The sequence below is a fragment of the Ciona robusta genome, chromosome 11 (genome assembly GCF_009617815.1).
Source record: "Ciona robusta chromosome 11, ASM961781v2".
NCBI classification, from domain to species: Eukaryota; Metazoa; Chordata; class Ascidiacea; order Phlebobranchia; family Cionidae; genus Ciona; species Ciona robusta.
Window position 1 is genome coordinate 2,142,912 of NC_143245.1, and position 13,577 is coordinate 2,156,488.

Below are 13,577 nucleotides of genomic sequence, written 5' to 3' on the forward strand. Positions count from 1 at the left end.
CAACGCTGTTATGTATAGCCTTCTGTATTGTAGTAGTTTTCTCAAACAGTGTGTCTCGGCAAGTATAAGGTTTTACCAGAAAGTGAGTCGTGAGCGTAAACCCTGCACTAACTTGTTAACCCTCGCGTCCACGACACGAATTTCTAACCTGTACCCAGTGAAGTGTAGCACGACTGTGATTATTAAACGCCCGGAGGTAACCAGGCATAGAAGCGACGTTTTACTCGCAGGTCTATTTCGATAACGTTTTAGTGAAGCGAGTCGGGTGACTGAACAGTTTTGATGTTTCCACCATTTCGGGCTTTCGAGTGACATAACAGGGTGTATCTACCAAGTACAATGTGTATCTACCAAACATGGTGCACCATAAAAACGCACACCGAGTCGGGTGACTGAACAGGATGTATCTACCAAGTTATCCGCCATTTCTGGCTTGAGTATAAAGAGTGTATTAATGTGAGATTAGGGAAATGGTATGTAGGATTAAGTCACTCATGTGGCAGTGTCGTAATATCAACATTATGTAATTAACATCAGCATTTTATCAAAGCAGGCATGTTAGAATGACAGAGCTGAGTCCTGTTCCATGTTTATTTGTATTTATTCTCGGGTGTGCGTTTTTGTTAACCAACTACAAAGTTTATGTTGTTTATAAATATAGTTCTCACTGTTCCATATGGGAAGCAAAACTAAGCGTCCGGAAATTGGTGAGTAAACTCGCGATTGGCGTTCTTCTATGTGTGTCTGTGTGTGCTACTGTATCTTAATTCTGCTAGGTCTACTATGACCGCAGTTGTTTTTAGTCAGTCACTACTATAGTGCATTTTGAAAGTCTATAAAGTATTTTTAAACGATACAGTAGGCTGGGGAAAGTTCCTTTTTTATTTTTTCTCCTTGTCGCATTTGGTAGTAAACAAAAAAACATTCGAATGATAAAACAGTACAGCCTCTCGACTGTCATAGACCGGTGTTAATTGTTTAAAACACGGTCAGGGTGTTTGGGTATATTGTTTTAAAGGCGTCCCGTCTTCCCCACCCTACCATATACAACGTAAGGAGATTTTATTTGTTAAATATATGCATATCGTGTGTGTGTGTTAATTTTCTTCGTGCGTTAAATTACTTTTGAGCAAGGTAAAATGATTCTGGAAATTCGTCAGATTATTTGCCAATGCATTTGTAGATGTGTATTACTACTAATACTTGTGTTAAGTCGCTAACAGACCCTCATGAATCTTTCATGCGAATTTGCATCTGCATGATTGGTTTAAGCGACAGACAATTTGGTTATTGTTGTCGAAACACGATTCGTGACGTCACCAAACAGCTGGTGTGCATCTATCGTAATTTTTTTATATTTTTCAGTGCGATTCTTTCAAGAACGATGAAATAATCGGTGACTTTTGTTCCCCATTGTGTTTCACCGATGACATCACAATTGAAAACTGCATTCGCCATAACGACGAGGAAATAAAATATTTAGTTAGGAATTCCAGAACTGGTGACGTGTACGTGCTGTCTTCTGAAAACAATGGTGTGACGTCAGAAACTGAGCATAAGAAGCTATTCAACCATGCAATGTTTCTCTCAAGCGGGGACTCCCGGATAGTAAAATCGATCAAATCGTATAATTTGTTATCAAATTTTGATCCAAGTTTGACTATTCCAGAACTGCGCACTGTGATTTCATTATTACGCCAGAACAAATTCTTCAAACTGATAACGTCATCTAAAAACGTCAGCATTGGTAACAACGTCACTTTGATGACGTCATTAACCAATGGCAAGTATTTTCCCGACATCGCTGGAACTTGTGGAAATTATTACGTTACAGAACATGTACTTCCGCTTACTCAATCGAATTCGACAAGGGGAAATCACCACGAGGTACTTCAACTTGCAAAAAAACTCGACGAGTCTGGAGTGCATGCTTGTGACGTCACAATGTCGAACGTTGGAGTGAACAGAAGGGGAAACGCGGTGATGACAAATCAAAACAGAGTTTTCACAAAAGAGGTACATTTTTTTGTTATTTGTATATTACAAGATGCTACAATTTATAGTAGGGTGAGGTAAAATGAGACGTACTTTCATTCTCCCTTCTTGTCTTATTTGGTATAATAAATAAAAAAATTACAGAATTAAAAATGATGTAGCTCCGCGGCCCTAAAACAGCGTTGGTAATTGTTCAAACACGATTAGGAAATACAGGATTTGGATGCTGATGGTATCCCATGTTACCCCACTGTGTGGAAGGATGGGACGCCTTTTTAATCTACTTTCCCGTTCCATTTGGTAGTAAACCAAGAGCATTTAACAAATTATAAAACCGTATTCGTCTCCATAGATTGTTTAAAACACGATCTGAAGGATGTCCCGACCTTCCCCACCTTACATATAAAATAGTATAGTTACGTGCGCAAAGAAGTTCAGTATTGTTCATTGTGACGATATTAATAGAACGTCGCGCCCTTTCACTATAAATGCATAATGTTAACTGTTACTTAATAACCGTGAAGTGCAATCTAAACAAATCTTGGTGTGGAAAGCTCCGTTGGTTCACCCATTATGAATCACAATGAAGTAATTATTGCAACATAGACTGATCCGAATTTAAAGGTTGAATGATTTCTACAGGTACTTGGAGTTTTGTTCAGCGCCATACCTTGCGCCAGTGATTATGACTGCACAATGTTGCATTGTACAGGTGTATGTGACGTCACGTCTGGGTATTGTAACAAATACAAGTTTGACTCAAATGTGAAAGTAAGTTTTATCCAAACTTAGTTTAATGCGAGCTAAATAGAAGTCGTAATTTTATAAAAAATGACGATAATTTATAAAATTTAAGAAAAAATTTAGGCGAATTTTAAATGTATTTTTAGTCTCTGAAGAGCCTATAAACACATTTTATAAAAATTCGCTACCCTTTTTTTATTTTCAGGTCTTTCAGCGAACGATAATTTCGGAGTTATCCGTCGACCGTGACTTTCAAACTATATGCAACAACGGCATTTGTGACGACACAAGATATTTACCGAAATTATAACAATATTGAAAATTTTTAATGTTGTACTGTGGGGGAAGGTGGGACACCTTTAGCACATAATATTTGAATATCCTGTTTGTGTTTTAAACAATTACCAACGGTAAAAGTTTATATTTCTTTGAATGTTCTTGGTTTAGTACCAAGTGTGACGAGAAAATAAAATGAATAGGTGTCCCATTTTCCCCCACCGTACTATACAATGCTCTTCTAAAATACAAACCGATATTTGGGTGCTTATGATATTAAAATAAATCTCGCATTGATTTTGTTGTTTTTTTTGACGGGACATGAGATTTGAACAAGTTGGTACCAACGACAAACTGGTATCTCCATTTGACATAAATAGAGTGCCAACTCCCAATAGAAGTAAAAAATCTGTTACCGGGACAAAAGGATATGACAAAAATAGAAATGATCTCAACAAACAAAAAGTGGTTCTTACACAAGTAAGATAATGTTGATATGAAAAAAACTTGCGGCTCAGACTTCCAGGACAGGTTTGTGATCTGGACAAATCATGGTTAAACATAGCCTATACATATGTAAAGACTAAGGTTAAAACCTAAAAAAATCATCCATGATTTGTCCAATATTTTGTTTATGTTTTGTTTAATATTTGTCTATGCGTTGGTTATGGACAAAATAGGACAGAACACAGACAAAGCATTAGAAAAAGTACGAACAAAACATGGCTGATCCATATCTCATAACTGAGAAATTCATTTCCCTCTCAGACAAATTGTTCCACTACCATGTCTCTTGCCTCACCATCTTCATTCTAAACCTGGTGGCTTCCTGCTTTAATTAGATGGTCTGCTGGTTTGCGGTATGGCTTTTATCTATAGAAAGAAAACCAAATGTTTTTTTAATCATTCTGAAATTTTGCAATAGATATTGAAAATCCAAAGCTACCCTTTGGAAAATTTCCCATTAAGTCTGTTTCAAATAACTACAAAAATCTAACATAAAATCCTACTCCACCAAGCGGAAAATCGAACGACTTTAACTCGCCGTTAATGCGATGACGTCATGAGTTTGGGAAATGTAATTCAACCAATGGCGCTGAAGCTAAGCCCGTCATGAATTATACATTATACTCTCTATGCCGCTTGAAATAAATGTTTATAAATAAGCTGTCGCGAAGGGAGCAACGATAAATGTGCGCAGTAATTTGATGTTGCTTCAGTATTTATAGCTCTCTAAGAAGAAACGATTGTTGCGGAATATAAATAAGTTTTAACTACTTGATAGTCAGTTTTAATGCAAACTTGACAGCCCATATTTGTATGATACGATTTTAATCTCGTTTTGGTTAATAAACTCGTTTTATCTTAAACTTGTTCAGTTAAAAACAGTCCGGATTAAAATCGTATTACACTTATATTATATTTGTATTAAAAACGCCCAGAAAATCGATGTTTTATGCATTTACTAAATAGTCGTTTAGGCAGACTTGTAGTCAAAAGGTATTCAATATATGAAACATTTTTGTCGTTACTTTTTATGGATTTATGATGAATTTTCTTGGAGCTCTGTCGATTTTATTTTGTGCAGCAGGTTGTGCGTTTGGTAAGTTTGGTTGTTCAGAATGTTTCAATAGATAGATCAACGCATATATATTTCAATGTCGTTTTGCTTTCAATTTATCCATGTCCAAAGCGTCTATAATTTAGACCACGAAAAATATTCTAAACGTTAGAAATTTTAAAATATTGACATAAATTATTTAATTTCGACAGGTTTGAAATGTGGCGCCACGTCATGCTCAATGACGCAACAATGTTGCATTGAATCACAACAATGTATTGGGTTAAACGACACTTGTACGGTTGGTTGTGGTGGGTGGTGTCCTACTGGTCGATATTGTTGTGACAATAATAATAACAGGGTTTGTGTCGAAACTTGCCCTTTATGTGGAACTGATAAGTGCGAGTATGGAGAGATATGTTGTGGTAAAGGGGACGAAGTCTATTGCTCAAACGTGAGCAGCTGTAGTGGGTTATGTGGCGGGAAGAAATGTGAAAAAGGAGAAATTTGCTGCAAAGAAGAATGTTCAAGTTCCTGTATAACTCCGTGTGAAAATCAAATTTGTAACGACGATCAGTTTTGTTGCGACATGAACGGAAATTTTTCTTGTAGCGATTTACCTTGTCGAATAATTACAACAGACTGCAACAAGACAACATGTCAAACAAACCAATTTTGCTGTGACGTCAACGGGTCCCTAATTTGCCAAAACAGAACTTGCCAAACTAAATGTGGCGATCATGCGTGTTCCATCAACGAGTCGTGTTGCTCAGGCGATGTCCCTTACTGTAGTATGGACCCGTGTCTTTTAAAATGCGGAAACAAGCATTGTGAAGCGGGTGAAATCTGCTGTGGCGATAACACAAAGTTTTGCAGCTCCAACGCTGTTTGTCCCGAGCTGTGCGGAGATAGTTTTTGCCAAAAAAATGAAATTTGCTGTAAAAATGATAAGCCTTATTGTGAAAGTGGAACAGAATGTCTAAAACCAGCACCGACATTAAGGTAATTATTATAATTAGGCGAAAGTGTTTTAAGTGAACATACAATTATACTATAGTAGGGTGGGAAAAGATGCGACACCTATATATATAATATCCAAATATCGTGATTGTGTTTTAAATAATTAACAACGGTCTATATGGGAATTGTGAGGATACGGTTTTATAATTCTTTGAATGTTCTTTACTTACTTCCAAATTAGACGAGAGAATAGAATAAACGGGTGTCCCATCTCCCCCCACCCTACTATACCGGAGTACTGTTAATTACGCAAAAAAAGACATAAAAAACACATTTCAGAAATTCGAGAGGCATGAAATATAAAATTTAAAAGAGTAAATACGCTACGTGTTAACTAGAAAAGTGTTCTATTCCCAAGAAAACATTAAAATATCGTTTTACCTGCAAAGTGTTTTATCCAGTATATACTCAGCGCTTTATTTCGGCCAACACCCGCAGGAATCTGATAAATATTTCAAGTAGTTGGGAAACACCATACTGCAATTAGCGATTACCGAAGCTCTGATCTTACAAACGTAATAAAATAGGGTTGGGGAAGATGGGACACCTTTTCAATCTATTTTCTTGTCTTTTTTGGAAGTAAACAAAAAACCTTCAACGAATTATAAAACCGTTTTCTCAAGACTCCTATAGACCGTTGTTAATTGTTTAAAACACGATCAGGAAGTTCTACTATAAAGACTTATATGTACGGTATAAATGTTTTATTCTTACAATTTATTTTACACCAACGTGTGTTACCTGATACTTGTGTGTAATAAATTAACAACAAATCTGACACAAATCTATATTCCACCTTGTTGTTCTTTTCAGCTGGGGCTTTATAATGCTTCTGATGGGATTGGTCTTACTTATTGTATGTGCGGCACTGATCTTGCTTGGGTATGGACGTCAACGTACGAATAGAAGACGTTGCAGGCAAGAAAGAGGTATGTACCACTGTCCACTAACCTCAAGTTGAAGTTGATTTAACGTTCTGACTTACGAATACAAATACCCCATGGGCCGTGTGTTGTTGGTCTTAATTATATATTATGCAAATAGACATGGTATTTACAAAAAAATAGAATATCCAACCGACGGGTCAGAGGTCCGATGCAGTTGCATGTAACTTTTGGCAAAAAAACGTAACGGTGATTGCTTGAATTCAGTGCTTACTTCTTACTAAATGCGCATGATATTAAAAAAAAACAAATAAAAAGGCTACTACCAATAAACGGGCACAATGTTGTAAAATAGGACATCCGTATTTAACAACGCTCCTTTGGCGTCGCGGGGCTGCGGTTATATAACTCTGTAAGCGTTCTTGTTTATACCAAATGGAACCTAGAAAATAGTATTAAAACGATCCCAACTTACCCTACTAAAAGTTACAATTACTTAATATTACCGTTTTTAGCTGATGACGTTGAAAATACACCAGAAGTCAACGACGAGATACCTGGTGGAGATTCCCATAAAGAGCCGATGCTTAAACCTGATCAATAGGTCGTTGACGTCAGCAAGACTCCATTATAAAACATAGAGGAGCTACTACGCATAATTCCAACCAACGCTATTTTGTACAAAAAGCTTTATGTGGTTCTTGACGCATTGCATGCGGTTCTAGTACGCGGCAGTTTTATACCGAATAATGACGTATGTTGCATTGCATGAAATGTATACAATAAATGCAGGTTTGCAAATATGTATTTGTTTACTAACGACTTATAATACAAAATGTGCTCATAGCCGACGGTCTGGACAAATATACACAGCAACTTAACGAAATATTAGCCTGTTACATAATTGTTAATATGTTATTCTACAAAGTTTTAATTTATTTCCCCCCAATAAATCAAGGCCACCATATGATTTAAAACTAAAAAGAAAAAAAAAACTCACTCAAAGTGAGATTTTTTAGATTTAAACAAGTAATTTAAATGTCACACAGATCACACTCATATAATAAACAACACTATGTATATGGTGTTTTAAAGTAGAATTAACTTTTATGGTACAAGCAAATCTCCTAATACAGCATAGGCATCATTTGAAATACAGCAGTATCAGCAATTTAATAGGAAAATATAAAAAGTAGAACAAGTAGTTTTCGACAGGTGCATAAAATTGGAAAAGGCAGTTGCATCAATGAATAAAAATCTGACAAATAAAATGACCTGACTGACAACAAACAATCTACAGGCAATTTTGAAGAAATAATTACTATCATAAAAACTACGACATAAAATAAACATAACAGATTTCACAAAAGTGTTTTTTACAGTTTACAAATTAAAACAGTGGTTATCACATTTACAGAACTTTCTGTACATACTGAAATGTAAAATATCCATTCAGAGAAACTTCCTGTGCATGAACTACACAAGCATGAGTTAAAGACAATGAAATTAAGGGAAACTTGAAACTAAAACTGCCGCAAAGCTTTTTTTAAATAAAGAGCTTGTAATTTGGGGAAGGGGTGGTCGAACAAGTTACATAAGCGCTAACTTTTAAAACTTTTGTTAGTAAAGTGATTTTTCGCTGTCTCTTAAATACAAGTTTTTAAATAATTGCAAAGCCATGATTTTGTTGAAGAACTAAAATACAAATTCGACCATTTCTCTCATTGTTGAAGGACAAGTTATTACAACTTCAAAACCTGTAAATAACATCCAAATTTTTTAATGCAGATGTTTTCTACATAGGTGTAATGTTAAGGATTCCCGGGAGACATGTCAACCCAGCTTTTGAAACAAGATTAACTGTTTTTTTTGTGTTTTAGTACCCTAGTTTTACACCTAAAATATTTGTTACTCAGTAGTTAGGTGTATACAAATGAGCACAGTTAAAGTATTCTGCATTTGCCACATTGATCAATCAGGTTTATCACTGTCTGACCATATTTTGTCCAAAATTAAATTTGTCAATGGTGTTATACAGAAATTTATATAGAATTACTCACATGATCCATGATAATAAACACCTAACTATTACAACACTATTATAATAATGAATACAATGAATCATATAAAGGTATTGTGGGAGTGGTAGTTTATTTAGTGTAATTTTGTCAAATCTATTTGTTTGAACTATGATGACAACAGACTGATTAGAATTCATAACGTCATTCTATTTCAGCGGTTCCTAAACTTTTCTGCATTTGCAATTATCTTGATATTTCAGGCTCTATTAAAATTAAAGAATACTTCAATTTATAAAATATGCAAAAACCACACCAACGAAAAAAGAGCAAAAACTATCAAAAACTGTAACCCTGTGATACTGCTGTTAAAAAAGTTTGGGAGCTGCTGTTTTATCCTATATAGGTGAGATCCTTGTCATGTATTTATACTAAGTTATAACATCATACCTTCCATGGATATTTCCCTCACAAGTTGTAAAGATTCCTGCGTTTTTATATTTGCAGCTACAACATAATCCGGGTGTTGCGAAACAGCATCTTTCAACGCATGTTGCTGGTCCGAATATTTCTCACCACATAAGCGTAAACATTTCGCAACACTAGGGTGAGGGGATTCCCCATAACCAGTAATCTAAAAAATAAAAACAGACTGAGATTTTAAGTCATATGGTTCCAGAACTATAGTTAGGTTTTGATAACAAATTGATTTTTTTCTTTTATTTTTTTTCGGATAACAAAGCAGTATTTCTTTTCTTAAAGTGTTTAGCAACGAACATTTGAATACATAAGATATACTGTATTACTGTTGCTTCCGCCTGCCAGGCATATTATACTTGTATTTTTGGTTCTTTCGGCAAGAATTTTGCTGACCGACCACCATAATAAAGATGACTTTCAAATAGAACGTTGAAACGTAACCTCTTGCCAAACTACAAGTATTAGAAAACATATTGTGCTGTCGGCTTCGGAAAGGTTTTCTATCCATAAATTTATGGTAAAAATCACTCATGTGAAAGTCAAGTCAAAAACCATTTAAGATCTTACCTGTCCATCCCAATCTACAACAACAACCTCATTCGCGGACAATGTTGTTGTTGTTGAATATTGCTCACATAGAGATCTTATATAACTAAGTGCCACGTTGATTGAAGCAACTTTTGCATCGGTAAAAACAACTGTTACTTTGTGGAATTTCATTGAATCTACTTTCATGTATCTCGCATGTGGCAGGTGTGTGTGGTAAAACCAGGTGAGACCAGATATCTTAGAAGGCCCAAGTACCGCTCTATGCAGAAGAAAATTCACTTAAAATGTGTTAAAATTTTGATTACAAAACCAATGACCAAAATGCATTTTTAAAAATCAATAAAAGTTTAAAAAATAAGTAGCCTAATTTGTCCCACTGTGAATTACCTGAAAAAAAATCTGTCAAAATACAGCGGCCATTATCAAAGAACAAACAGTAGTTCAAATTCGTAACATTAAGTAGAGTGACTACCCAACCTTTTGTAAACATATTTTAACAAAGTATTAATCTGTAATAAAGATTCCGGATTGCTTCATTATATAATATATATGGCAGGACACGTAATCCCAATTCCCAACTACCTTTTATTTATTAAATTCAAGTTAAGTATTTAGTTTAAATGAGAGCAAACTGATATAATTGGGTGTTGGGCAATGGACCAAATCTGGACTAAATCCTAGGTCCTCAAACAAGGACCTCACTCACATCAGTAGAATATATACCTGATATAATGAAGGCTTTGATTAATTCCATATAAACTCTGCTTGGCTTCAGAGACATCTTGATGTTTAAGTATCTTTGCAACCTGATGGTCTGTGACCACAGGTTGGTCGTGCAGGGTGTTGGTTTGTATATGCGCTGGTGTGTGACCATAGTTGGCGTATCTAGAAATTTGTTAGTATGAATTTTGGCAATGTAGGATAATTGGAACTGTATTAAGGTGTGGTCGTGTGGGTGGGTTTCACAAGAACAACTCTCAATATGGTCATGATTGTTTAAAGTCCAATTGAGGCAAGGTGATGATTAAAATAAAAGCAACACATTTAACTTGAATACGTTTTACAACAAATGAAAGGTTAGGCTAGGTAATGTCTGGTTTAAAATACTGGTGTGGGGAATCCAAAGTAGTCATTATAAAGACGGCTTGCTGCAGATATACAATGTTTGTAATACAGCCAGTACTTTAGCAGCTATCAGGCACAAAAAAAGATTTGGTTATGGTTATGTGGTCAGCATAAGCCTTTAGAATTACTTTTAAAAAAACATACAACAGAATATTTCCAATCAAGTCACAATTATGATTGCTATTAAACTTGTAAAAGTGCATACCATTTCACGCATATCACTTTCAAAAAATACAAACCATACCTGATCAGTGGTTTTTTGCCGACATCCAGCCTGATAAGTATAAGATTTCTATCTGGATCCAACCCTAGATCATACAATGCTTTGTGAGCGGCTGCGATGAGTGGTCGGCCGAAAATATTCGATTCTTTTGTTGTTTCTTGCTCCGATGTTGGACTTGTAACTGAAAATAAAACAACAAAAATTATAAACAAATATCGTTTTTTTTACAATTCACAAGATTTTTATTAAACAGATACGTAACAATATTTAGTTCACATAAGCTTCCTAATAAACGAACACATGTAGAAATAAATAACTTTTAAAGACTTTCACCAATAGTAGCTATAGATATAACTCATGTAAAGCGTCATAGTGATGCATATGAATAAACTAATGAATGTTTTGAACTCAGTAACTTCCTCCATTAATATTATTAAATAAATCATTTAACAATATAAGATAATAAGAAACGCTGCCAACCTGCCATACTATATGTAAAGACTAAAGTAAGTGTCATATCCAAATTATGTTTACAAATAAATCAATCATTTTTAAATAAACATAATAAACACCTACCTTCTCTCTGATTACTTGGGTTACATGTGGGGTTAACATAGACATCCGGTTGGGGCATAAATGTTCGAGTTTCTGGAATTAATGGCTCCAACTTTTTTGTTGTAAGTTCTGACAACGAACTTTTTCTCACATTTAAATCAACATCATGAATTGGTGAATCGACCACCACTGTTGGTTGGGATATTCGTGCACCTGCGAACGACATCAGTAGATCATCTCTTTCATTTACATCCTGCGCAGGTTGTGAGATGCTCGAACTGCTTTCATTCGAGGCTTTTCTGTGGTTTCGGCCTCTTTTCGACTTTTGAGGAGATTTCTCCAAGATAGGAGGGTTAATTATGGCATCAAGGTCACTGGTTGGAGTTGTTCTTCTGCAAGAAGCATCATTATCCACGTACTGAAGAAGTTTCTTCACCAGGCGAAGCAGTTCTGTTTCATCATCAGCGTTACATTTCACAACATTATTTCTCACACTAAAAAAAAATCCGTTTTCGACTAAAAATTGTTGAATATCTGCATAGCATTCCATCTGCTGTTTCACAATCTGAGGAGCAGACTTAAACGAAAGTTCTGAGATTTGAGGTTGTTGCTTTCGAATTACAGTCTTTCCATAATAAACAACTGTCAGCAGTTGGCTCATGGTCAGATCAAGTTGGCTCACCAGGTTGGAAGTTTTAAACACACAGCCATGAAAAGTGGATAAACCATAACTGTCAAGCCAATCAAGAAAGTCAGGCAGTGCTTGGTTAGAAAAAGATTTCTTTGCAAAGTTGATAGCTTTTCTTGAACTTGGAATGTAAGGTTTTGTGGCACTGGCCAATGCACTGAGAATAGGATCCAGCATTTGTTTGTATGATGACAAATACCAAACACCGTTTTCTATTACAAAAAAATCGGAAGGGTGTGATTTTAAAGTGTTTAAATATTGAAGTAGTGGGCCTGGGGAGCAGTGAAAGCTAGAATTTAGTAAACGCAATATATCTATGGTTGTGTAACATTTTTTTTTCATCAGGTTTGCAAAGAACTGAACAGCAGAAACATAAGCTGTTGTATCACGAAATGAATGAGTAGATGGAATTGTATCTGAAAACTTCCAACTGACATGGTAACTTGTGACTTCAAAATATTGATTATACTCTTGAAACAAATTTGAAAGTTTTCTGTTTGAAACTTCAAAAGGCACAACTCCATTTATGGGACCATCTTCCCTTAAATGATGAGCAACTTCAGAAAACTTCATTTTCTTTTTTCTTTCTTTTCCATTTAACAGTTGGTATAAATAGTTGATAATTGGATCAACATGAGATTGGAAAACATATTCTTCATCTTCATGATAGTCAAAATCATTTTCAATCAAGATATTTTCCAAGAGATCTGTTTGGTTTTCCAAATGCGCAATAGACCCAGGACACTGCATTCTCTCGTTTTGTAAAGTTAGCTTTAACCTTGTTAGTGAGATGCCCTGGAAAATTTTTAACACATAATAGATGTATCTCAAAGCAGCGCTCGAAGATTTTGCATTTTCATTACTACGTGGACATGGTACAATTTCTTTGTGGTTCCAATGAACCATATTGTCAATAACTTGGAAATATTGAGCATAATCAGCAACATAATCCAAGATAATTTTATTTGAAACTTTAAAGTTTTCTTTCCTTGAAATATTAATCAATCTCATGCGATGTCCAATTTCTGCTGGTTTAAGAGGACCTTCAGATGTGAGCAAATCATGAAGAAAAGTAATAACGGGATCTCTATGAGGAAATTCTATTGGCCGTGGTGACTTTTCTTTAAGAAGAGGAAGTCTGATTTGTTTTAATTGACGATTAAGCACATTTGGCTGACGTGGGTGCCTAAACACAGTAACAGACTCCGCTTTCCAATTTGCAATATTATTCGTTGAATTTGTGGCTCGGAAATAAACCTCCTTACCAACCGGAAACATTGAATGAAACTCCTCCTTTGTTTTACAAGGTGTGTGTCCCACTGTGAAGTAAACAGTGGCATTGTTGTTGAACTCAGGTTCAATATGACCAGACTTGTTGAAAAGTCGGCGAATGGTGCCTTTGCCTCTTTGCTGCTCCTCACACATTTTAGGGAGAAATTCAATCAGGTTTTAAAGTGTA

At 35.4% G+C, this 13,577-nt stretch overlaps 3 protein-coding genes across 3 annotated transcripts; 2 read left to right on the forward strand and 1 right to left on the reverse strand.

Moving 5' to 3' along the window:
- The first annotated feature begins 357 nt into the window (after nucleotides 1–357).
- LOC149727754 (uncharacterized) lies at nucleotides 358–3,312 on the forward strand. The gene is made up of 4 exons (XM_089888168.1): nucleotides 358–707; nucleotides 1,366–2,016; nucleotides 2,638–2,766; nucleotides 2,945–3,312. The coding sequence occupies exons 1-4, from the start codon at nucleotides 564–566 to the stop codon at nucleotides 3,047–3,049; spliced, it is 1,029 nt and encodes a 342-aa protein (XP_089744294.1). The 5' UTR covers nucleotides 358–563; the 3' UTR covers nucleotides 3,050–3,312.
- A 692-nt stretch (nucleotides 3,313–4,004) lies between these two features.
- LOC149727755 (uncharacterized) lies at nucleotides 4,005–7,281 on the forward strand. Its single transcript, XM_089888167.1, has 4 exons — nucleotides 4,005–4,618; nucleotides 4,789–5,578; nucleotides 6,410–6,525; nucleotides 6,996–7,281. Exons 1-4 carry the CDS (start codon nucleotides 4,561–4,563, stop codon nucleotides 7,082–7,084), a joined length of 1,053 nt encoding a protein of 350 aa, XP_089744293.1. The 5' UTR covers nucleotides 4,005–4,560; the 3' UTR covers nucleotides 7,085–7,281.
- LOC149727756 (uncharacterized) lies at nucleotides 7,268–13,543 on the reverse strand. The gene is made up of 6 exons (XM_089888111.1): nucleotides 11,452–13,543; nucleotides 10,897–11,056; nucleotides 10,251–10,412; nucleotides 9,546–9,786; nucleotides 8,949–9,132; nucleotides 7,268–8,237 (listed from the first exon to the last, which is right to left on the reverse strand). Exons 1-6 carry the CDS (start codon nucleotides 13,541–13,543, stop codon nucleotides 8,176–8,178), a joined length of 2,901 nt encoding a protein of 966 aa, XP_089744237.1. The 3' UTR covers nucleotides 7,268–8,175.
- Nucleotides 13,544–13,577: the final 34 nt, after the last annotated feature.